Source organism: Dermacentor andersoni, chromosome 4 (genome assembly GCF_023375885.2).
Source record: "Dermacentor andersoni chromosome 4, qqDerAnde1_hic_scaffold, whole genome shotgun sequence".
NCBI lineage: Eukaryota > Metazoa > Arthropoda > Arachnida > Ixodida > Ixodidae > Dermacentor > Dermacentor andersoni.
Window position 1 is genome coordinate 91,572,274 of NC_092817.1, and position 21,938 is coordinate 91,594,211.

Here is a 21,938-nt window from a genome sequence, read left to right on the forward strand (position 1 = left end):
GGAAGACGCAGACTGGAAGCTATATACAAATATATTTACGAATACGCCCCACTTGGCCAAGAGGCAACAGCCCACGCTAGCCTCAAATCGTCGTCGTCGTCTTCGCACTATTGGCCTCTTCTTCATCGTAAATACTAGACTGTAGCATTACTCCCGGTGGCAAAAGCGCCGTCCCGGAGCAACTAAAGGCCAGGCTCGGAAACAGTGTAGTAGGCCTTCAGCCTACTGACGTGCACGACATCCCTGGATGCCAGAGTAGAGGGTGAGGTCGAACTGACAGGAGCAATGTCGTACGTCACTGGCGTCACCTGGCGCAGCACGCGGTAGGGCACAGTGCATCGCGAAATGAGCTTCTCTGAAAGGCGAGAGGGCGACCAGAGGAGAACGAGCGCACCACACGAAAACTGTGCATCACGCTGGCGGACGTTGTACAGACGCTTCTGAGTGGTTTGCGAGGCCGTCAGTCGAGTACGGGCAAGCTGAAGGGCACGGTCGCGTAGGGCGATGGCGTCGCACGCATACTCGCTTGTTGAGGTCGCAGCAGGAGGAAGTGCCGTATCAAGGAGCAAAGTGGGTTCACGGCCCTACAATAGATAAAATGGGGAAAATCCGGCGGTGTCGTGCCGAGAATAATTGTACGCAGATGTGACGTAAAGAAAGGAAGTGTCCCAGTCATGGTGGTCCTTCGAAAAGTACATGGACAGCATATTTGTGAGGGTACGTTTGAACCACTCCGTCAGTCTATTGGTTTGAGGATCGTATGAGGTGGTCAGCTTGCGTTGAGTGCAGCAGGAGCGCACAATGTCGGCGATAACTTTTGACAAGGATTTACGATTACGGTCAGTAAGCAGCTCTCTCAAGTACAATGAAGCAACATAATGTCATGCAAGAGAAAGTGTGCGACGTCAGTGGCGCAACTGGTCGGGAGAACCCGCTTGATGACGTATCGGGTGGCGTAATCAGTTGCAACGGCTACCCATTTGTTCTCGGGAGATGACGTGAGAAAGTGACCGAGGAGGTCTAATACAACACGAAAGAACGGTTCCACAGGGACGGAAATCGGCTGTATATGACCGGCTGGTAGCACCTGAGGCGTTTTCCGACGCTGGCAGGAATCACAGGTAGCAACATAGCGTAGGAGCGAGTAAGAGAGACCAGGTAAATTGAAGCGGTGGCGGACGCGGTCGTGCGTCCGAGTTACCCAAGGTGCCCTGCAGTGGGTGCGTCATGGAGCTCAAAGAGCGCAGTCCATCGTTTGGGCACGACAAGAAGAAGATCCGATCCGCCAGGGAGGAAGTTCCTTCGGTACAGAATGCTACCCTGGAGGACGTATCGGCGAACGGAAGTGTCGATAGATGTAGAGTGCAGACGATCGATGAGTGCTCGATGCGATAGGCCTCGATCAGTACTGCTCATCGGCGATGCTAGCGAAGGCAGACACAGAAAAAAATGCCATTGGCGGTGCTACTGTTGGCGTCTTCAGGCTCATCGACCGGGTAGCGAGACAGACAATCAGCGTCCCTGTGGAGACGGCCAGATTTATAGATGACAGAAAACGAATATTATTGGAGGCGTAACGCCCAGCAACCAAGTCTTCCTGTAGCATACTTCAGTGATCACAACCAGCAAAACGCGTGATGGTCCGTGACGACTGAAAAGGGTCGGTCATATAAGTATGGACGGAATTTCACAACCGCCCAAACTAGGTCCAGACACTCACGCTCAGTGATGAATTAGTTGCGCTCAGAGGATGAGTCTGCTGACGTAAGCGATAACACGATAACACGGTTGTTACCGCGCAGGCGTTGTGCTAGTACTGCGCCGATTCCGTGGCCGCTGGCATCAGTACGGACTTCGGTAGGCGCAGAAGGATCAAAATGGGCCAGAGCGGGTGCCGTTGTTAGAAGGTCGATTGGATGCGAGAACACAGAGGCCTCGTTATCGCCCCACTTGAAAGGGGCGCCTTTCTTCAAATGCTCGGTTAGTCGTCGTGCTGTGGCCGCGAAATTTTTCACGAAGCGGTGGAAATAGGAGCGAAGACCGATAAAGCTGCAAACATCCTTGACACATTGCGGAACAGGAAAGGGCGTAATAGCATGGATTTTTCCTGGGTCCGGTTGAACTCTGTTCGCATCAACGAGATGTCCAAGGACAGTAATCTGGCGACGCCCAAATTGACACTTTGATGCGTTGAGTTGCAGACCGACTCGATGAAAAACGCCCAGGACTGCTGAGAGGCGCTCGAGGTGCGTAGCGAATGCTTGGGAAAATACTATAACGTCATCCAAATAGCACAGGCACGTGGACCATTTGAAACCGTGACGAAGGGAGTCCATCATGCGTTCAAATGTGGCACGAGCGTTACATAGACCGAACGGTATCACTTTGAATTGATAAAGACCGTCGGTTATTACAAAGGTTTTCTTCTCGCTGTCTAGATCGTCCACGGCAATCTGCCAGTACTCGGAGCGAAGGTCAATAGACGAGAAATAGTGAGCACCGTGGAGGCAGTCAAGGGCGTCATCAATACGTGGTAGGGGATACACGTCCTCTTTTGTAACCATGTTAAGGTGCCGATAATCCACACAATATCGCCATGAGCCATCTTTCTTTTTCGCCAGTACAACAGGATACGCCCATGGACTACACTACGGTTCAATAGTGTTCTTGGCGAGCATTCTGCGAACTTCTGCGTGAATAACTTGGCGCTCAGCCGGCGACACTTGATACGGGCGACGATGAATAAGAGGGGCATCGCCGGTATTTGTGCGATGTTTAACAGCTGTAGTCAAATGACGATCGTTAAAGTCAAAGCTATCGTGGTATGAAAAAAGAACGCAGTAGAGCTCATGAGCGTGCTCGGATAGCAAGTTGGGCGCAACCATTTTCTGTAAGTCAGCGATGGTACACGTTGCCGACTGCGACGGTGAAGGAGGGTCGATCGAATTGTCGTCTACTGCAATAGATGCTACTGAGTGATGCTCGAATGAGCAAAGCTGGGCCAGAGGCATCCCGTGCGGCAGCACTTGTGTCGTCAAGCCAAAATTAACCACTGGCAGGCAGACTCTATTCGCCGTAATAGATAAAACTGTATGAGCTACTGTGATGCCATATGTAAGGAGGACGTTTTGCATGGGAGCCGCGATGTTGTGACCGTCGGACACTGGTGGGGATGACACAAAGTCAACGTAAGTCAGTGCCGAAGGTGGCAAGCGAACGCAGTTTACGGAACTCAGGCGACTGGAGGGTGGTTCGGCGGGATCCAGAACAAGCAGGTCAAGACGGAGAGTACAGGCTGAACAGTCTATGAGAGCAGACTGTGCGGAGAGGAAGTCCAGGCCGAGCATGATGTCGTGATGATAGTGGGGGATGACTGTGAAGAAAACGGTAGTGGAGCGATCGGCAAAGGAGACGCGGACGTCGGTGTCCCCGGCGTCGGTGTCCGCGATCCCTGCATTTCCGGCGCCACACCTACTGGTTGCGACCCGTCCGGCCGCGTCTCGGCGGTCTTCGGGGGCGCCTCCCGGCGCGAACAGTAATAGAAAATGAAAAGGACAGCAAAAGAAAGAGGAAAGGCGAAATGAAAGCAATCAGGAGCACAATTTCCAACCTATGCTTAACTACTTCTCTTCTTCTTCGTGCTCAATATTTTCTTCTAAACTTCTACAGGCTGGCCTCCGTTTTTTCTTTTAATAATTGGCTTTACTATAAATTTTCTTTGGGATGCCATAGGCTTCCCCTATTCATTTATTTTGATTGGTTTACGCCTGCCATACCTAGCTGGTGGTGCGGGCTTCCCCACTTTATTTTGCTTTCTTTTTCTTTATGGGGACACACAAAGCCATACCAATTAGGGGGGTTGTTCAGCCGTCGGCGACACGGACAACAGGCGTCATGGCGGGTGTTATTTTCTTCAGGCAGTTGCGAAGGTCAGAGCTCATGACAGATACATGCGCCCGCCCCAGTGCCCATAAGAGCAGACACAGGAACACCGACGACTTGTACTTCGAGAAGGTTCATGTGAGTGTGCAGCGTCAATAGAGGATTTGGCGGCGTAGGGAGCAATGCAGCGTTACCCCGAGGCGCTACATCGTCTAGTTCTCCTGCTGGCAGCGTCCGTATAGGCAGTCGGCGAACATGATCGACGGGGTTTGGGCGAGCGAGACTGTCGGCGCTGGGGCGAAGGCGACCGTGAATCGGCGACCGAAGGTGACCGTTCGGTGCAGGAGATTCAGTGGCGGCATTATCGGACCCTGCGGTACAGGGACGAGAAGGGCCGCTTGGGTGAGTGTAGCCAGTTAAGTGGTCCGGCCCGGGGAACTCCAGTGACTGCGAGAGTGGCGAAAAAAATGCCCGATTTGACGGCAGTGAAAACAAATGGGCTAGTCGTCAGCAGTGCGGGAATTGCATTAACGCCTGAGAGGATGTTAGATAGGCGCAAGTGCATCTTCAACCCAGGCGTATCACATCGGTAGAGTGAGGAAAAGTTGAGACAATTGATGCCGTGCGCGCTTCTCTATGCAATCGTTGGCCAAACGCACTCCGCAGAAATAGGTTTCGATTTCTTTCGAACAAAGGGGAATGCGCCACACGTGACCGCTGTCGAATAGTGTTACCGAGATGCGCTAAGAAATTTGATACGCTATGTATTGTCGAATCAGTGTGAACGCGGCTTCTGGCTCATCAATGCAACTAGCAACCGGGCTAGTGTGTAATGATTCTTTGCAAGTATACGGTACGCAAGACGAGACTGGGACAAGCGAACCGCGCCTGTTCTGATTTCTTGTCAGCGTCTTGTCTTGCGCTGCCGTGCTCATAATAATTCGGGTTCTTCATTTTTTCAAGCGAAACGAGAAAAACACGTTTTCTGATATACTCGCAAATCAACAACTTCAGATCATTTGTGCGTATTTCCACATGTATTCGAGCACAACTGACTAGTACAATCGCGTATTCGCGACGGGCGAGTTCTTGTGAAATACGCGACCGTGCGTTCGTGGGACTCTTCAGACAAATCGCCCTATATTAAACTATTCATTAAAGTACTAGTGATAAATGCGGTGTGTTGAGTAAATTAACTAAGGCTCTTGGCGCGCTTTCTTTCTTAAGCATAGCGTGAATTGTGAAGTTAGTGCGAGGAATGCCTCATGAATTCGGGCAGAAGAAGGCAATCTTTAATTATACGGATATGTGGTACACACTGAGAGCGAACCCGACGCTTATGCGTTTGCATAGCGCTGTTGGGAAATGTCCGAGTACCGAAATAGCGAACGTGTGCCTTACAACTGAATGACCGGCACAATTCTTCGCCCTACTTTTCGGGCTACACGTTCCAGAGTAATCGGTGGTGGCCGCGTGTCTCCCAGAAAGTTCTACACAATTCGCGTCGCACATGCAATCAAATTACACGAGCTTTGGTGACGACATAACCATCGATAACATTCGAGAAACTTCCGATACATGCGGGTGCGTCCTGCGCTGAGCGATAACATTTGTTTCACGGTGAAAAGCGCTCACCCGTAAAATATAAACAAGTCCACGTGTCAATATATACTGTAGAGATATTTACAAAGTTTCATTAAGGCTCCTGGCCCGCAAGAACGTGAGCAGCGCTTTAGTCACACATAACGCACAGGTGGAGCTTTGCCGTGCGCCGAGAATGTGCCACACTTTCAAGCTCGAGACCTGTGAAGCTCTCGCGCCGCCTTCAAAGAATGTCTCTCTGACGCAAAGCGTCAGCAGTCGCACAAAACGTGCGACTGCTCAGGAGTTTCCCTCTACGGCGCACCTCGTAATCAAATCGTGGTTCTGGCACGTAAAACCCCATAATTTAATTTTTGTTTAACTTTTCGGTATATGGATGGCGTCTCGGCAGTGCCGCATCAGTTTTGAGCAAGCTCGCCTAGAAATTGTTCTCAACACGAGAACTTTGTCGAAGGTGTCAGACAAGGTATGAGCAACTTTACTGATATAATGGTAATGCATTATAACCTGCATCCACCGCATGTCATATAGCAAGGCATGGCATGTACATCTACCTAAATATATAGGGGAATTCTCGCTCACGGGGACGCCGGCGCCAGGTTTTCTGCGACACGAGGCCCTTAACGCTATCGCGTTAAAACCATGGCTTGACACATGTAAGCACAACGGCAAAATTTCAGGTCTTCATGAAATACTTCCACATGCAAAGCAGCAATCGAAGTATTTTACGCTATTTTATTGGTATATTACGAAATTTCTACAAATTGGATCGGAATGGTGCGAGCAATTTATGAGAAAAAAAAACATGGTTTTGTTCAAGCCATGTTTCACTAAAGTGCGGCAAGCAGCTGACCGCAATCATTGTCCGGTAAAATGGACTCGCGAACAATCGGCGACAAAAGCTTGCGGGACACGAGTTCCACGACAAATGTGAGTTTCTGCTCTGTTAAGGCATGACGCTAATAATGTAATCGGTCGTCGTGATGGGTTGCAAAAACTACATTTTCAAACCTTGCACTCGAGGCTATGTGTCTAGGCTTCGCGAAAATTAAGCTCTTCCGCATATGGTGTGTCCTGTAAACCTTTGCGGTCGTTTGTACAATACAGAAGGTTACCTTGTAAAGGTATGGCTGATAAGAAAACGTGGCACGGCCAGGATTCCTATGTGGACTGGCCTCGACAGAAAACGACTCATCGGATGACGCGTCGAACACGAAGTAAAAAATATATATATATATATTCTTGGGCTTTACCAGCCAAAACCACTATCCGATTATGAGGCGCGCCGTAGTGAGGGACTGCGGATTAACTTGGACCACATAGGGTGCCTTAACGTACACCCAATTAACGGCACACGAGCGTTTTTTTTTTTTTTTTTTTTTTTTGCATTCCACCCCCATCGGTATACGACCGCCGCATCCGGGTTCGATCCAAGCTGCGCTTGTGCTGGGCACGAACTCGAGGATGCTGCCTAAAGTATACGCGTTACCCAAACATAATAGCAGTTTGTTTTCCAATCCTTTGTTCCGAGTCGCCGCGATGAGGAACTCGCTGAGGGCTACGTGGGCGTGCTTCCTTTTCGTATCATTAACGCAGAGCTCTCGGAAGGGTGAGCTTATTTAAGGAAGTACGTGCGTCATTCTCTCGAACAATGAAGTTAACAGGGCGTGTGCCCTTCGCAGGAAAAGGACAACGGCGAGCCATTTTCGGTACACTGCGTCCACCACAGGCCTCAAAGCGCGCCACACAACACCATTGCCAGAGGCTCCTAGACCATGCGCGCCGTGCCGCGTAACGAAACGCGTGCAACCGCTGCAGGAGCCGGATGTCACGTCGTTCAAGAAAGATTTACAGTTTTATTATTATTTTGTTAGGTTTACATAAAGCGGGCGCGGACCGGAAAGCCCCCCCCGGCGGGCAGGGCTTTAAAATAAAGAAAGAGAGTGCGCGCAGCGACAGCCGCCGGGAGCGACAATTCGGTGTTTTTTTTTTCACAAAGCGCTTCCGAAAGCCATTTTGCAGCCGCTTTGCGACGCGTGACTGAGCAGTGTGTGCGCGGAAAAAGAGGCAAAGCCGTGCGCGTGGCCAGTTTGTCTCTTTTTGGTTGTGCCGCACAGTGCGTCGCTTTGTCGAAAATGTCCCCCGGTCCACCGTCCGCGTCGCGTCAGTCACGTCAGTCACTGAACGCATCAACTTGCACAACAGGTTCCAAGTCCAATGAACTTTTCTTTTTCTATATGGTCGTCTGGTCGCTGCATTCCTTTTTATTTTTTGTCTTTATTTTTATTATTTTTTATGAGGGGTACATCATGACAAAGTTTCGTTGGTTTTTGTTGCTCTTAGCAGAACGTGGGTGCTGGCGTTAAATGCTTTTTTTTTAATAATCTGCGATGGAAAGCATATTGTCACGTGGTCGTGACGTATAAAGAACACAGTAGCAATACTGTGAAAGACGAAACTAACTTTTATTGGCCGAACCTGTGCCCACAAAAACAGGCTACATTTAAAGAACGGCGACAACGACGAACACAGTCGGCGATCGTCAAAATCTGATCAGCGGGTCAAGCGCGTCGGCTTTTATACATCAGTCGTCGAATGTTCCAGACTAATCGCTGGGACCCGCGTGTCTTCCACGAAGTCCAACACCATTCGCGTCACGCGATGAAATCAGATAACACAAGGTTCGGTAAAAACAGACAGCGGATAAAACAATCGATAACTTTCGAGAAACTTCCGATACACGCAGGCGCGTCCTGCGCTGTGCGATAACATTTGTTAGGCGGTGAAACGTGGTCGCCAGGTAGAGATATACAAGTACACGTGGCAATATGCTGTATAGTTTTGTTGTTTGCTAACTCCGAGAGTATGGGAAGTTTGGCAACTAAAGATCCCGCTATTCCAGATGGAGAGAGAGAGAGAGAAATAGAAGAGAGGGAAGGCAGGGAGGTTAACCAGAAGCGCGTCCGGTTTGCTACCCTGCACTGGGGGAAGGGGGTATGGTGATGAAGAGAGAGAGAGCACGGTATCGCGCACATCTGAAGGTTCGTACCGAGTCTACAAACAGTCGCCAATACTGGTCGACTTGAAGTATAGTGCAATAACGCTTTTGTGGCTTTCTGCGCCATCGACGCGTACGACCATGGGCCAACGATCTTCATTTCTTAAAATTATGGGGTTTTACGTGCCAAAACCACTTTCTGATTACGAGGCACGCGGTAGTGGAGGACTCCGGAAATTTCGACCACCTGGGGTTCTTTAACGTGCACCTAAATCTAAGCACACGGGTGTTTTCGAATTTCGCCCCCATCGAAATGCGGCCACCGTGGCCGGGATTCGATCCCGCGACTTCGTGCTCAGCAGCCCAACACCATAGCCACTGAGCAACCACGGCGGGTAACGATCTTCATTTCTAAAAATGGTCTAGAGTCCCGCCGGTTCAATGCTTTCCAGAGAAATTGGCGCTGGACCAGAATCACACACACACACACACACACACAAGGCATTTGATAACGTAAGCATTCTCTGCCGAGTATCCCAGCAAAATCTGTCTGTTACGCGAAAACTGTAATGCCTTGTGACTGCACAAAAATGCTTAATTTGCGAAGTTAAGGCATTTAATCGTTATAGTAGTATAAACGTAGATGATTGGCAGCTTTATAAGCGACAAGGAAGAATTTTGAAACAAAAAGAAATGGTCCGAGAGAATTTTGTTATCAAAATCGTGTTCGTAACGCGATATGCGTGACACTTTACCCCTACAGATACATATAGGGCTCAATAGAATATGCATGAGGAAGCCTATAGTAGTGTGGGCCAACTTGAAATTTGGGTTCGGACCAACTTGAAATTTGGGATTTGGGGGTGGGCCAGCTTCCAATTTGAGGGTGGGCCAACTTAAATTTGGGAAACAAAAGTAAGAGCTAGGTAACATCCGAGCCAAGGAATGCTTACGCATTTGTAGACAATTCTCAGTTCTGTGTAACTTTTTATGAACAAAAACTCTGTACCTTTTATACGGGTAATCGAGCACGCCGCGTGCAGTACTAATAAGATGCATTTTCTTGCGCAGCAAGATCATATCGCGTGATTACTGGGGCAACGGCAGCTGACGCCTGGGAAATAGGACGTCAGTGAACATCCTGCGTTGTCGGCACGAAAGGCCAAGGGTGTAGCACGTAAAGGTTAATGTGGTCAACGGAAACGAGAAATACTGACGACAAGCCTCTAACCCCCCCCCCCCCCCCCCTCTTTTTATATTCGTATTTTTCCTGCTTAGCAGTGCAGAGGACAAGTACCACCCGGCCTTTATAGAGCGCCCCGCTGCACCGAAGGCGAGCTCCAGGATCGTTCAAACACCCATTCCCGTAGAGCGTATAGATTTTGGCGACCGAGCTCACGACACGGAAGGGGCTGCCCTCGCGGAATTCGGACCACGGCCCAAGGAACCCGTGTGCGCGATGGGAGTTCGCCTGAGCCTTGATGATGGTTCTGCGTACTGTTTGCCCAAGGACAGCTCCGGAGCACGACATATCTGTATCGACAACCGATGCCGCGTTGCACGCGACACACGTGTAGCAATTCGCCTCGTTATTAAGGTCGCACACGTGTGCGTTAACCGCAAGGAATATGACCCTTTCGCTGACGCTGCGCATACATTACTACTGAAGTCCTCGAGTGGGAGCCAATGGCTACGACCGGAAAACAATATCAGGCTTTGTTATTGGGCGAGGAAGGAGTGTTTTCTTTTATCCCTCTTTCTTCTGTTTTTTTTTTTTTTTTTTTAAGGGGAGGGGGGGGGGGGGGGTATCTGTAAGGCAATACCGTCTTCGCACTGGGGCTCATTGAAAGGCTAGGCGTCGCTGAAAACTCTCGGTGGAAGAGTGGCTCAAGATTGTTGTTGTAAGCGTTCCTGGTGCCGACGAAACTTCTCAGGTAGCGTCACGTGCGCTGGCGTCATGACGGAAGCTAACGGCGTGACTCGCAGAGGTGTACCTCTGTCGCCCGCTGTAAGTGCAAGTGTTCACATTCGCTGCAAGAGACGTACAGACGACAATTTTCGTCCGTCGCCATGTTTGTGCCCGTTGTGTGCTACAGGAGTGTAATATGAATGCTTCCGCTGACCGCGGTATGTTCGGTGCTTGTATATGATACCGAAGAAAGGCGTTAGTGGTGCTAAGTCTCGTGCAAGAGAGCACGAGCCCACTCTGCTTCATTAATCTCTGACTAAACTAAACTTGAACAGAGACAGTTTTCCCATTCGTGCTCCGTCTGTTTTTGTTTTCATTCCACCACTTCTAAGCTGGTGACCACTCTTCAAAAATTAACCGGCGCATCTCTAAGCTCTCTAATGCGAAATTTGAGCGTAGCTCTATCCGTGTTTTCATTTCGCGATATCTTAAAGCAAAGAAATTGAGAGAGACATGTAGCAGGGTCGCCGAAAATTTGATCTGCGGATCAAGCGCGTCGGCTTTTATGCATGACTCGTCGAAGGTTCCAGTGTAATCGCTGGTGCCGCGTGGCTTTCAGAAAGTATTAACAATTCATCGGCAACCATGGCAATCGAAACAAGTTCGAACCAGACCAAACCAAGCAAACCAAACAAGCGCGAGCGAGAGCTGACGCGAACAGACCGGCTCGAAACCAGCGGTCCGGCTGATACCAATTACAAGTACGCCTCGAGTGGTTGGGCGGGTCCGCATGATTCCAGTAACCCGCGCGCAGGTCACTGAAGGGACCACTCTCATCGGTTTCCGCCGTTCACGGCTCACTTCTTTCATATCCCACTCGGCGTTCGCCCTTTCATCTTTCGCTGTACTCGTTCGCTCAGTTACGCCGCCGACGCTCGCAGCAGGAACGGGCGCCTAAGAGCTGTGCTCTAATAGAGAGAGAGAGAGAGAGAGAGAGAGAGAACAAATATAACTCGCATCTCTAGCGTTAACTGTGAGCATGCTTTTATTTCCGCGTAATCTTATTCTGACGAATTTCAATGTCGAAGTTTGACGGAGATATAGTAGAACCGAAACGATAGGGAAAGCTTGGCCGATCCCCATGCTCTGCGGTCGCCACAACTAGATTACTGTTATCCGACTTCCTCGAACGAATAGGCGTCAGAGCTATAGCCTGCGAAACAGGACTGTTGCTCGTCGTTGTTTGACGCTCTTTATCCCTTGGACCACGAAGATTACATTCCGAAGCCGGGTCGATGCCTCTCGAGGACAGAATTTTGGAATTGGAAAGTGATAAAAGTACGGTTGGGGGGAGGCGTTTCAGATTATTATTTTGTATGTGTTTGCTTACTGTTTGCTTTCTCGCCACCATATTCGCTTTTCTAAAAGCTCTTGCGAATTAAATATTCATACGAGCAACAAAAACACAACCTCAAATGGTACTGTACAAACGGCGCACAATCGAGTATTTAAATGTGACTACAGTTCAATAATTGACAGTGTTCCGCGCCTTCAAGCTTCAGAATCGACGAGCTTCCTTCAAGCGCACTAATAGTGGCACGCTATCTCGCCTTTTACTTCGCAGAGGAGCACGCAGTGGTATTGGTTCCGGCCGTCCGGGAGTCACGGCCCCAGCAAGAACCACGCATGGGTTCCAGGCCGTCGGGCATCGGTCAAGGTAAGCGCAACTAAAGCGCAACGACGACTTGGCGCCGCCTGGTGTCACCAACTTAACTCTAATAATGCTACTACTCGCGAATTGGGACGCTTGACGTGCGAAAACTGTGTCTCGGTGTGAGGACAGAATCCGGTACCAGCGTATTTCCGGGGCGGTATCTCTACCGCCTGAGCTAAGCGCAAGTTCTGAATAGGTGAAGCGAGTGAAGCATTTAAACGAATCGTTTAAATTTAGCCTCATGTTGCAATTTGATAGCTTCCAGTTTAGCTCAGGCGGTAGAGCACGACCCCCCCCCCCCCCCCCCAATTTCGAAAGGCGTTAGTCCCGGCCAGGCTCTATCCCCGGACCACAAAGGTGACTTTTCAACCGCGGAGCCATCTTTCTCAGAAACCCGTGCGGGTTCCCTTTGTATCTTCTTGCTACTTTCGTGGGCATGACACCTATTCCTTTAGGGAGCTTTCTTTCTCCTTGTTGTTCTGTCGCACTGCTAAGACAGTACTTCCCCGAGTGGAACGACATCACTTCGCCTCCATTTCGCTTCTGTAATATCAGTCATCTTGTAAATGAGTCAGTGGCCAAACGCGTGCACTGAAGCCGCACGCTGAGTGATGCGTCTGCACGCGCCACTTACTTTGCGTCGCACCTGGTCGCCGCACGGGCCCGCACGCCCAGCCCTCCGCCTTTCAGTGTCCGCTCCCTTTGTTGTGTGTGCGTTTGTTTGTGTGTATATACATACACACACACACACGCTAGCCACCTGCAGAAACGCCCTTGTCAACCAAAAGTCTCCCGAGACGCGTGCGCGTGGCCGCCAGTCTCGAATACTGCGAGACCTTTCCGCACTCGCGTATCGAGCGGGTGTCGTATGTCAGTGAGCCCACGAGTGCGCTTTCAGGAGCCGTATGTGTGTCTGTGAAGCACGGTTGGTGCTGAACATGTGTTGGGCGCGTTGTGCGCGTAAGACGCGAATTTCACGTGACAGGCTAGAAACTAGTGCAGGGAGGACCAATATGAAGTGGTACACATTGTACGTATTGAAAACAGTAACTTAGTTTTCGCCCTGAAACGAAGGAAATGCCACGAGGGGGATCGTTAAGCAGAACTGCTGAGCAAGCGCCTACACGTAAGATTTAAACTCACATTTCTGCGCAGTATTAATTTGATTTGTTTCTTTGGGTGACGCCTTTCGCACTGATGAACTATGCACTCTTCACGTGTTTCTGCAGTATGTAGATATAGCGGTTTGCCGCTCGCAATTTTTCTTTTTATGAACGCGTTCTTCCGTCCGTGATGCGGCAGTTTTGTATTCCGTTACCCTTTAGTTGGCTGTGAACCGAGAGCGAGCAGATGCTTGCAGCCCCACCTCTAGCCCGCAAGTCATTTAAAGCAGAACGGAACGGCTGTCGCGATAGCCGGATGAGAGTGAAACTTGCAGCCGGTGTTACTATCTGGTTACCGTGCCGGATTCTGCGCACCCACGCGAGCCACGTGTCTGTGCGCAGCAGCATTGCCACCAGCCGCCGTTGACAACGCAGTGGCAGTGCTGGGGCCTGCCATGGCGTAGCATGTTCCCGGCCAAGAAGCTCCGGCTCCGGCGGCTACTCGCCTGGGCCGCGGGCCTCAGCTTCTGCACCGTGCTGCTGATCGGATTCCGGGAGCAGCAGCAGGCGCCCGCACTGCCCGACGCTGCGCCGCGCGATGTCAACGCCATCGGAGGGCAGCGTGCCGCGGACCCGCAGCCGCTCCCTGGACAAGCACCGGCACAGGGCGCGCAACTGGCGGCCAGGATCAACGCCGCGCGAGGCAAGGCGGTAAGTGTCCATGTTCAGCCGTCATTCAAAGAGCAAGACATGCGGGAACTTTTCCCTGACGCAAGGAAAAGTAGTTGTGCGTGAATACTATCGCGTTGTGGTGACAGCGGAGAACGAGACAGTAGCAAAAGCTGCGAGTCGAGAATCTCTTTACTGGGCGAACTTGTGTCCAAAAAGAGAAGTAGCACTGAAAGCACAACGATAGCGGAAAGCGCAGTTGTCCGTAGTTGAAATCTGATGCGCATGGTCAAATACGCCGGCTGTTTATACAGGACTTATCGTAACATTCCACCGTATTACATTTATTCTAATGTAAGTCAACCTTTCCTTTTTTTCTTTCTTGAAGATATCTTCCAAAATTAGCTATCGACCTATACTTTCGTTACCAAAGAATCTCAACCTATAATCGTGAGCGAGCCTAGCAAAAGTATCGAGCTAACGTATATAGTTGCTCCGTCGCGCCCACCGTATGGCCGATCTGGAGATTATGCAGATTGGCTTTGAGAAATTCTACATATCCGACGCGTACGCTTTCGAAGCATCCGATGAGGATGCCACTTGTTGCATGACTAGCGAGATTTACTAGCCTAGCTTGCGTAAATATAGGCGCGTCATGTTCAAAGCATTTGATATGCCTATTTCATGTCATGCATATATTCCAATTCCTAACTTAATTTCTCGGCTAGTTCAATATATAGGGGTCGAGTCAACCTATATCTTTGTTCGACCTATTTTCGAGTAAATACGGTAATTCAGTAATTGCTGCTGCCCTCGCGTACGTTCTAGAACGTACACCACTATTCGCGTTGCATCCGCAATCTGATTAGACAAGATTCTTTCGCTATAGAATCCGGGACAACTGAGAAAGGTCCGATATATGAAGGCGCGTCTTGCGCTTAGCAGTAACAAAATGGTAACTGCAATATGATACTCACTACTGCTTGTCACACGCTACTATATGACGAAACGTAAAACGTTCAATCTGTCAGAAATGGAAGGTAGTCATTTTGTTGAAATGAGCTGCCCGACTATAGGCAAAGCGTTGGTCTTAAAGTGCTGCAGACAGTGCTAAGGCACCAACCTTCGTACAAGTCCGTCGATGCCAGATACGCGGTGTGCCCACCGGGCACCATACTAAAGGAATATGTCAGTTTCACCCAAAGAGCGAATCACTGACAGCGATAGCCAGGTTTAGCGTTGCGCATAAATACCTCGACGTTAGCCAGCACTAAAGGAAATAATAGATAAGGTTAGCTCGCCGTTTACTATCTGTTTCGCTCAGACCAGTGCACACACAGAGCAACTCAGCAGGACCGCTAGATATGGTTTAGTATGCGTGCGCGCAGCGTTCATGCCAGCATCGGAAAGCAGAACGCTGTCCTGGATCCGCCACCGAGCCGTTTGAGCGGAGCGATGACGGTGCGTCCACTTAGTCGCTTTTGCAGCCAGACACATTCCGCGTCTCTGCACGGAGACTATGGATGAAGAAGTAGGGGGGAGCACGACATCACTCAGCTATAGCGTCGGTAAGCCAAGCTCTTCTGACGCTTCGGGCCTCAATGTGCGCGGTAGCTTTCGGGTAGGAATAGGCCCCGAAATATTGCTGGAGCATTCAAAATATTACTCGCTTCGTGGTAACGTTGATGAATCATCAAGCAATCGTTCTGCACTGATTCGTCCTATGTCGTTCCCAACAGATACTTGAAGAAAGCGAACCGAAGGGACTGATTTTTATCAATCATATCATAAGAAGCCAACACGTGACGCTCCCTTCTAATTTTTATCTCGGCGCCCGAGCTGCGCCCGTGCTGTCGACAGTGGGACACCACGACAACGCTGATGATGGCGCTAGCTGGGACGGCACGAACGCGCCTCGAGTGTCCGTATAATTGTTATCAAACTGTCGCAGGCGAAGCTCTGATAGCAAGGTTTAGCGTTGCGTTGAAGGCGTCTCAGAAAGTTGGCCTGATCATGGAGCTCCGCCAACAGCGCTGCAGGGACCTTGCGCAGCTTGATGGTACACGAGATGAGACGGAAGGAAAGCCGTTGGCCGTCGTCATCACCCAAAGAGTTAGATTTACCTCGACTCTCCGTTCCCTCAGATAAGTGTATGCACCACGGTGCACACAGCTGCTCAGCGCGCAGCGGAAGCTGCAGAACGCTGCCCTAGCTCCGCCAGCGCCGATTAAGGGTAGCGGGTGCGTCCACGTGGCAGTGTATTACGATAGCAATTATGTGGACACTCCAGGCGCATTTTTGCCGTCGCCGTGGTGTTCCGTATAACGTCCAAGGGCGACAGCACCGTCGCCGTGCGTCGTATGCTGCATGAGCGAGTGAAAGTATGCGAGGGAAGCCGACGATTGCGGCTCAACCTGGCGCGCGCGAACGAAGAAAGCGGAGAGTAAACGCGCCGTCTTCCGTCGCACGAGAAGCCGTGGTGGGATGTGAGGGAGGGAGGGCGGCGTTGTGCTCCTGCAGCAACTGCGCATTTCGCGACCAATCGCAAGGGGAACTGACGATCGTGGCTGAATTTCGTGCGCCATTAGTAATTCAGTTAGCAAGCGAATGTTTCCAAGTTTACACGGCCGATAAAACTACTGTACTTACCTCGTATAGCTGTGTACTAATTTGCTCTCGCAATCGATGCTTCGCCTTTCGGGCGAAACTGCGCATGTCTCTGGAGACCCCCTAACCCTCACCGTGCGGGCCACACATGCGCGTCGGTATATACAATCAGAGAACGCCAATGGCGCAAACACGCCTCGAACATCCGTATAATCGCCATAAGAGAAAGACAATCACCCAGTATTTTGCATACAAAACTTGAATAGAATTAGCAAGCTCAGTTCTCATTAGCCGTGTAATCTGGCTGTATACATTTCTGGCTTTGTCGAATTCATTTGCTTTTAGTTTTCATTAAATTTTCTTTTCTTTCTCTTTTTGTATCACATAGTGTAGTTTACGATAGGTAGCGAGGCAGTGGTAAGGGAATACATCTACTTAGGACAGGTAGTGACTGCTGATCCGGATCATGAGAGTGAAATAATCAGAAGAATAAGAATGGGCTGGGGTGCATTTGGCAGGCATTCTGAGATCATGAACAGCAGGTTGCCATTATCCCTCAAGAGAAAAGTTTATAACAGCTGTGTCTTACCAGTACTCACCTACGGGGCAGAAACCTGGAGGCTTACGAAAAGGGTTCTACTTAAATTGAGGACGACGCAACGAGCTATGGAAAGAAGAATGATAGGTGTAACATTAAGGGATAAGAAAAGAGCAGATTGGGTGAGGGAACAAACGCGCGTTAACGACATTAGTTGAAATCAAGAAAAAAAATGGGCATGGGCAGGACATGTAATGAGGAGGGAAGATAACCGATGGTCATTAAGGGTTACGGACTGGATTCCGAGGGAAGGGAAGCGTAGCAGGGGGTGACAGAAAGTTAGGTGGGCAGATGAGATTAGGAAGTTTGGAGGGTCAACATGGCCACAATTAGTACATGACCGGGGCAGTTGGAGAAGTATGGGAGAGGCCTTTGCCCTGCAGTGGGCGTAACCAGGCTGATGATGATGATAATGTAGGCTCTGTTTCCAAAGACGATAATGAAGGAAATCCGCGTGAGCTCACAGAGGGTGGCTTCATTGGCAATATAGTCAACATATGTCACGGTGGGTTTGCAGCTCGCATGTATACAAGACATGACCCAAGAAGGGGGACGCGCAATTCAGGCAGTCGGGATAAGAAGCGAGTAAATAAGCTTAACTGAAGTTGTAAGTGTGACGGTAACACCTTTTTTAAGTGAAATGATGGAAGTTGAGAAAGAATGGTGCTGCTTGCGCCACGTCTGCGGAAAGAGCTGCAGCGTCGACAGACGCCTACAACGTCGCCAAACAAACGCCTTTCCTCCGTGTCTTCAAAGAAACAGGAAAAAAGAAATAATCTGCCACGACACTCGATCGAGCGCTGCTTGCTTAGCTGTGTACAGGGTGTTTCAGCGAACACTTGCAATTTTTTTTTTTCATATTGCCTGTGGCAGGTGGTACATTTCCAGACCATGAGCTCTCTACTTGAAGACGCGGACATTACTTGTATAAAAATTTTAAATGCCGACTCCGCTAATTAACAAAAATTCTCTAATTCTTTAACTAATTACGTTACGGCACACATTGCAATTTACAGATTCTAGCGGGTGAGACTGCAAGGCGCATCAACTTGAAAATAATTGTGTTGTTGACACCATTTACGAGATTTGCGCCGTCAAACTTGCGGTAAAAATGCACTGTCGTTCCGCTTATTTTCTTAACAAAACGTCGTTTTATGCATTGAAGCACAAAAGTAACTGGAACGCTATGCATTTCTGCGTAATGTTTGGAAATATCGAAACTGGTGTGGTCCTGACAATGCGTTCCAAGTGGATCTATCGCCTTGCGAACTCCCTGGCTAGAGTTTGTAAATTTCAATATGTGCCACAAGGTAGCAAATCAACTTTATTAGGGAATTTTACCTAATTACTCGTTTTTTTTTTAATTTCTTGTGCAAGTAATTTCCGCCTCGTCGGTAGACTAGCTCATGGACTAGAATTGTGCTATCTGTCACGGGCAATTAAAAAAAAATTCTTTAAGTGTTCGCTGAAACACCCGGTATATACAGCATACATTCCAGCTCCACCAGTATACAGGGTAGCCAACCGGAAATTTTCTCTGGTTAACCTCTCTGGCTTTTCTTTGCCTTTCTCCCTCTCTTTCTCTCTCTGCTCTCATTTTGCTTTATAATAATGCGCAGGTGAACCACCGGCACGACAGACACGCGTCGCCCTCCTTGTGTAGCAGCTGCGCCTATATAGGTATGCGCATACAGCGGCTTCAAAACTGAGCTTTCATGAAGCACGCACGTTGACCGAAGAGCGAAGCCGATGTAAATGGCGACGGCGCACACTCGAGCGGCGAACTCGTCCCTTGGGATTCCTGTCTCCTATGTAGGACAACTTATATTCAGTGCGGCCCGATTGAGGTGAATTCGTTGCAGCTGGGCTTTCCCGCGGGTCGCAGACGTCTGGATGCCGGGGAAAGTGTACGCGCGAACTTCGTACGCAGTTGCGAACAGTTCAGCGACTGCGTACTCTAGCTGGCCTGGCTCGTTTTAGTCAGTCTCTCGCTCGGTCTCTTTATTTACACATTCGCTCGCCCGACCACTCGCTCCCTGAAGCGCTGCGCCTTGCGGTCACTTAGCCAGCCATTCAGTCTCGCTCACTCCGCGTTAACCACGTCATATTTGCGTTGAAAGACGCTGAGAGATGCCTGAATAGCTACAGATCATAAGAAAGAATTCGGGTTACAACCGTGCGAAGGAACAGACAACAAAGACTGAGAAAGTATAGAGGAAGTGCCAGATCCCAAATTAGTTATCAACACTTTTCCACATCGTCTCCATAAGTGTAATTTAAAGTAGTACAAGCACTTCAGACAGCCGTGCTAACAAATCTGTTGCCTTCCCTCGCTCTCCTACGCAGGCGTCGCAGGGACAAGCCGGCGGCTCCCCCGATCGCCCCTGGTACATGCGCGGTGGTCGACGGCGACCGCTGCCCGGCGACACGGGCAGCCTGTGGCCGCACGAGGACTCCGGCGACCGCATCGAGCAGCAGCTGATGTTCGTGCCCGAGGACTACAAGCGAAACAGTACGCGGATCAAGAAGATCCTGCTCATGCGCGGACTCGGCGGCTGGGGAGACCTGCCTAGGGGTGAGACCGTGATGAGCGTTATTCGAACGCTTCTATTGCGCGTTAGTATTAGGAGTGTCAAGGTGGAAAAAAGCGTGTGTGAAGTGTGTGTATATGGCCGTGCGACTGGCCGCTCGAGGCAGTTTGCGTGCATTCGCGGACTTCATTCACGCTCGGAAAAACTTTTATTCAGCACGTATATGGAGCAACAGAACGCTGTATCGGGATATTTTCATGCTGCTCTAGAATTTTCTCATTTACACTTTTAATATAATTATAATATTTTAGAAGTTGATTAACTAATTGTCTAATTACGTGACTAGGCAGAATCCAGAAGATAGTCTGAGTATCTCCAAGCGACAGTGAACATTACTTTGGTCCTGTCCACCTACGTGGCATTTGCAGTTTTAAATCTTGGTGCATGATAGTTGAGACACCCTGTATATAGTGCAACTGATGGGTGTCTGCTTCTAAGCAACATTTTGCAATGTGGTGAACGAGGTCTAAAGCGACTATCCGAGGACTCAAAGAGGTACGACGTAAAGAGGTACGAACTTAATTTGCATTTATTTAAGTTAACACATGCCGCACTGATCGGGTTTTGTTTCCCGCCAATGTTACAGCTGTACTCACAGACACATAGTTCTAACACCCAGATGCGATCTCTGGACGAGGCGTCGTGATCTTTTTTAGCATACAGTTGGTCAGCGTCGCGTAGGTATAAAACCACGAGTGAAGCCTGTCGCCGCTTTCTCATGGCTAAATTGGCTCCGTGATGGAACCACCTCATGAACTACGTCTTATAAAACGTTTCTCCGTCCACATATGTTGCAATACTGCATACCGAACGGGAAATCCCACGTCGGAATTTCGCGACCCATCAAAGGTCACTAACGTCTGCGGCAATGGGCAGCATCGTTCAAGGAAAAACTTCTCAAGGCTAACACCGTATTGCCATCTCACTGATCTTCTAGCGTAGTCATAGCCATAGCTTTGTTTTTCGGCGAAATGCGAAAACACCCGTGTGCTTAGATTTAGGTGCCCGTTAAAGAACCCCAGGTGGTCAGAATTTCCGGAGTCCTCCACTACGGCGTGCCTCATAATCAGAAAGTGGGTTTGGCACGTAAAACCCCATAATTTAATTTTAATTTAGCTTTGTTTTTAATTATTATTGAGCACGAGGCTCCCGTAAACATGCGGTTAATGACAATCCGGCCCTGCGGCCTTTGTCGCGGTTACGTCTCGTGCAGGACGGGCGGTGTTCCTGCGCGACAAGTGTCCCGTGGACACGTGCGAGATCGTCACGTCGCAGGAGGAGGCGCCCGATGCGGACGCGGTTCTCTTCAAGGACCGCTTCGTGGCCCCCAAGTACCGGCGCCCCTGGCACCAGGTGTGGATCCTGTACCTGCTCGAGTGTCCCTACCACACGCAGTCCTTCGCCAACTTCAGGAACATCTTCAACTGGACGGCCACGTATAGGTGCGCAACGCTGTCTGCGTGCCAATCCAGCAATGTCACCAAAGGCAGTGAAAGCGGAGAGGGCATAATTTGGTGTTTGCGATCTGGCGTGTGCGTGGAAACGACCCTCGCCGGTTTAGCGGCGTGAGCCAGGAACTCAGGGACGTGTCAGAACTTTTAAGTAGCACTTGACCAAGAATTTTAAAAGCTGATCTTTCGCCTAATTGCACATAATTAAACGCTTAAACAATGTGGTACTTGTGTTAAAATACGATATTTCCCCAGAATCAATGTACGAATTTGCTAAAAGTGAGAAATATAGCCTTTGTTATCGGCCACCAGGGAACGACATTCTTTAAAAGACTGCTGCAGAGGAAAAAAGAAACATTTTTACGTCTCGTACGTCACTAAGATTTCTGTAGTCGAGTGAACGTACGCATACTGGCTTTTCATTTGCCTGGTCATCCTTCATATTTCCTGCACATCACTTCATTTCAAGAACGACCAGGACGGCTCAAGCTGAGCGCTGTGGTTTCAATTGATAAGCAATCTCCATAACGGTGCGCACTTTTCGTAATGTTCACATTCAACACGACGGGAAGACCATTTGAGTGTTAGTTTGTTAGGTTCGGCTGCCTTACACGACACACCTGCAGCGTCCGTACACGTGCGAGAGAGAGAGAGAGAGAGAGAGAGAGAGAGAAGGATGCATAGAAAGGCAGGGAGGTTAACCAGAGGTAGTTCCGGTTGGCTACCCTGCACGAGGGGAAGGGTTAAGGGGGATGAAAAAAGAGTGGAAGGTGGATAGAGAGACAAAAACAACAAACAGCTAGTTCGGGCAGAG

General features: G+C 49.6%; 1 protein-coding gene across 6 annotated transcripts in view; it reads left to right on the forward strand.

Moving 5' to 3' along the window:
- LOC126536467 (glycoprotein 3-alpha-L-fucosyltransferase A) overlaps nt 1-21,938 on the forward strand; it is a 159,191-nt gene that overhangs the window by 130,344 nt on the left and 6,909 nt on the right. For 3 of the 6 annotated variants that reach the window (XM_050183439.2, XM_050183440.2, XM_055074026.2), the window contains exons 2-5: nt 12,016-12,108; nt 13,614-13,919; nt 19,429-19,657; nt 20,887-21,115. In XM_050183439.2, coding sequence (XP_050039396.1) covers nt 13,674-13,919; nt 19,429-19,657; nt 20,887-21,115 — 704 coding nt within the window. In that variant the 5' untranslated portion in view covers nt 12,016-12,108; nt 13,614-13,673. Of the gene's footprint in view, nt 1-12,015; nt 12,109-13,610; nt 13,920-19,428; nt 19,658-20,886; nt 21,116-21,938 lie in introns of all 6 variants that reach the window. The other 3 variants (XM_050183441.2, XM_055074027.2, XM_055074025.1) reach the window with 2 other exon arrangements.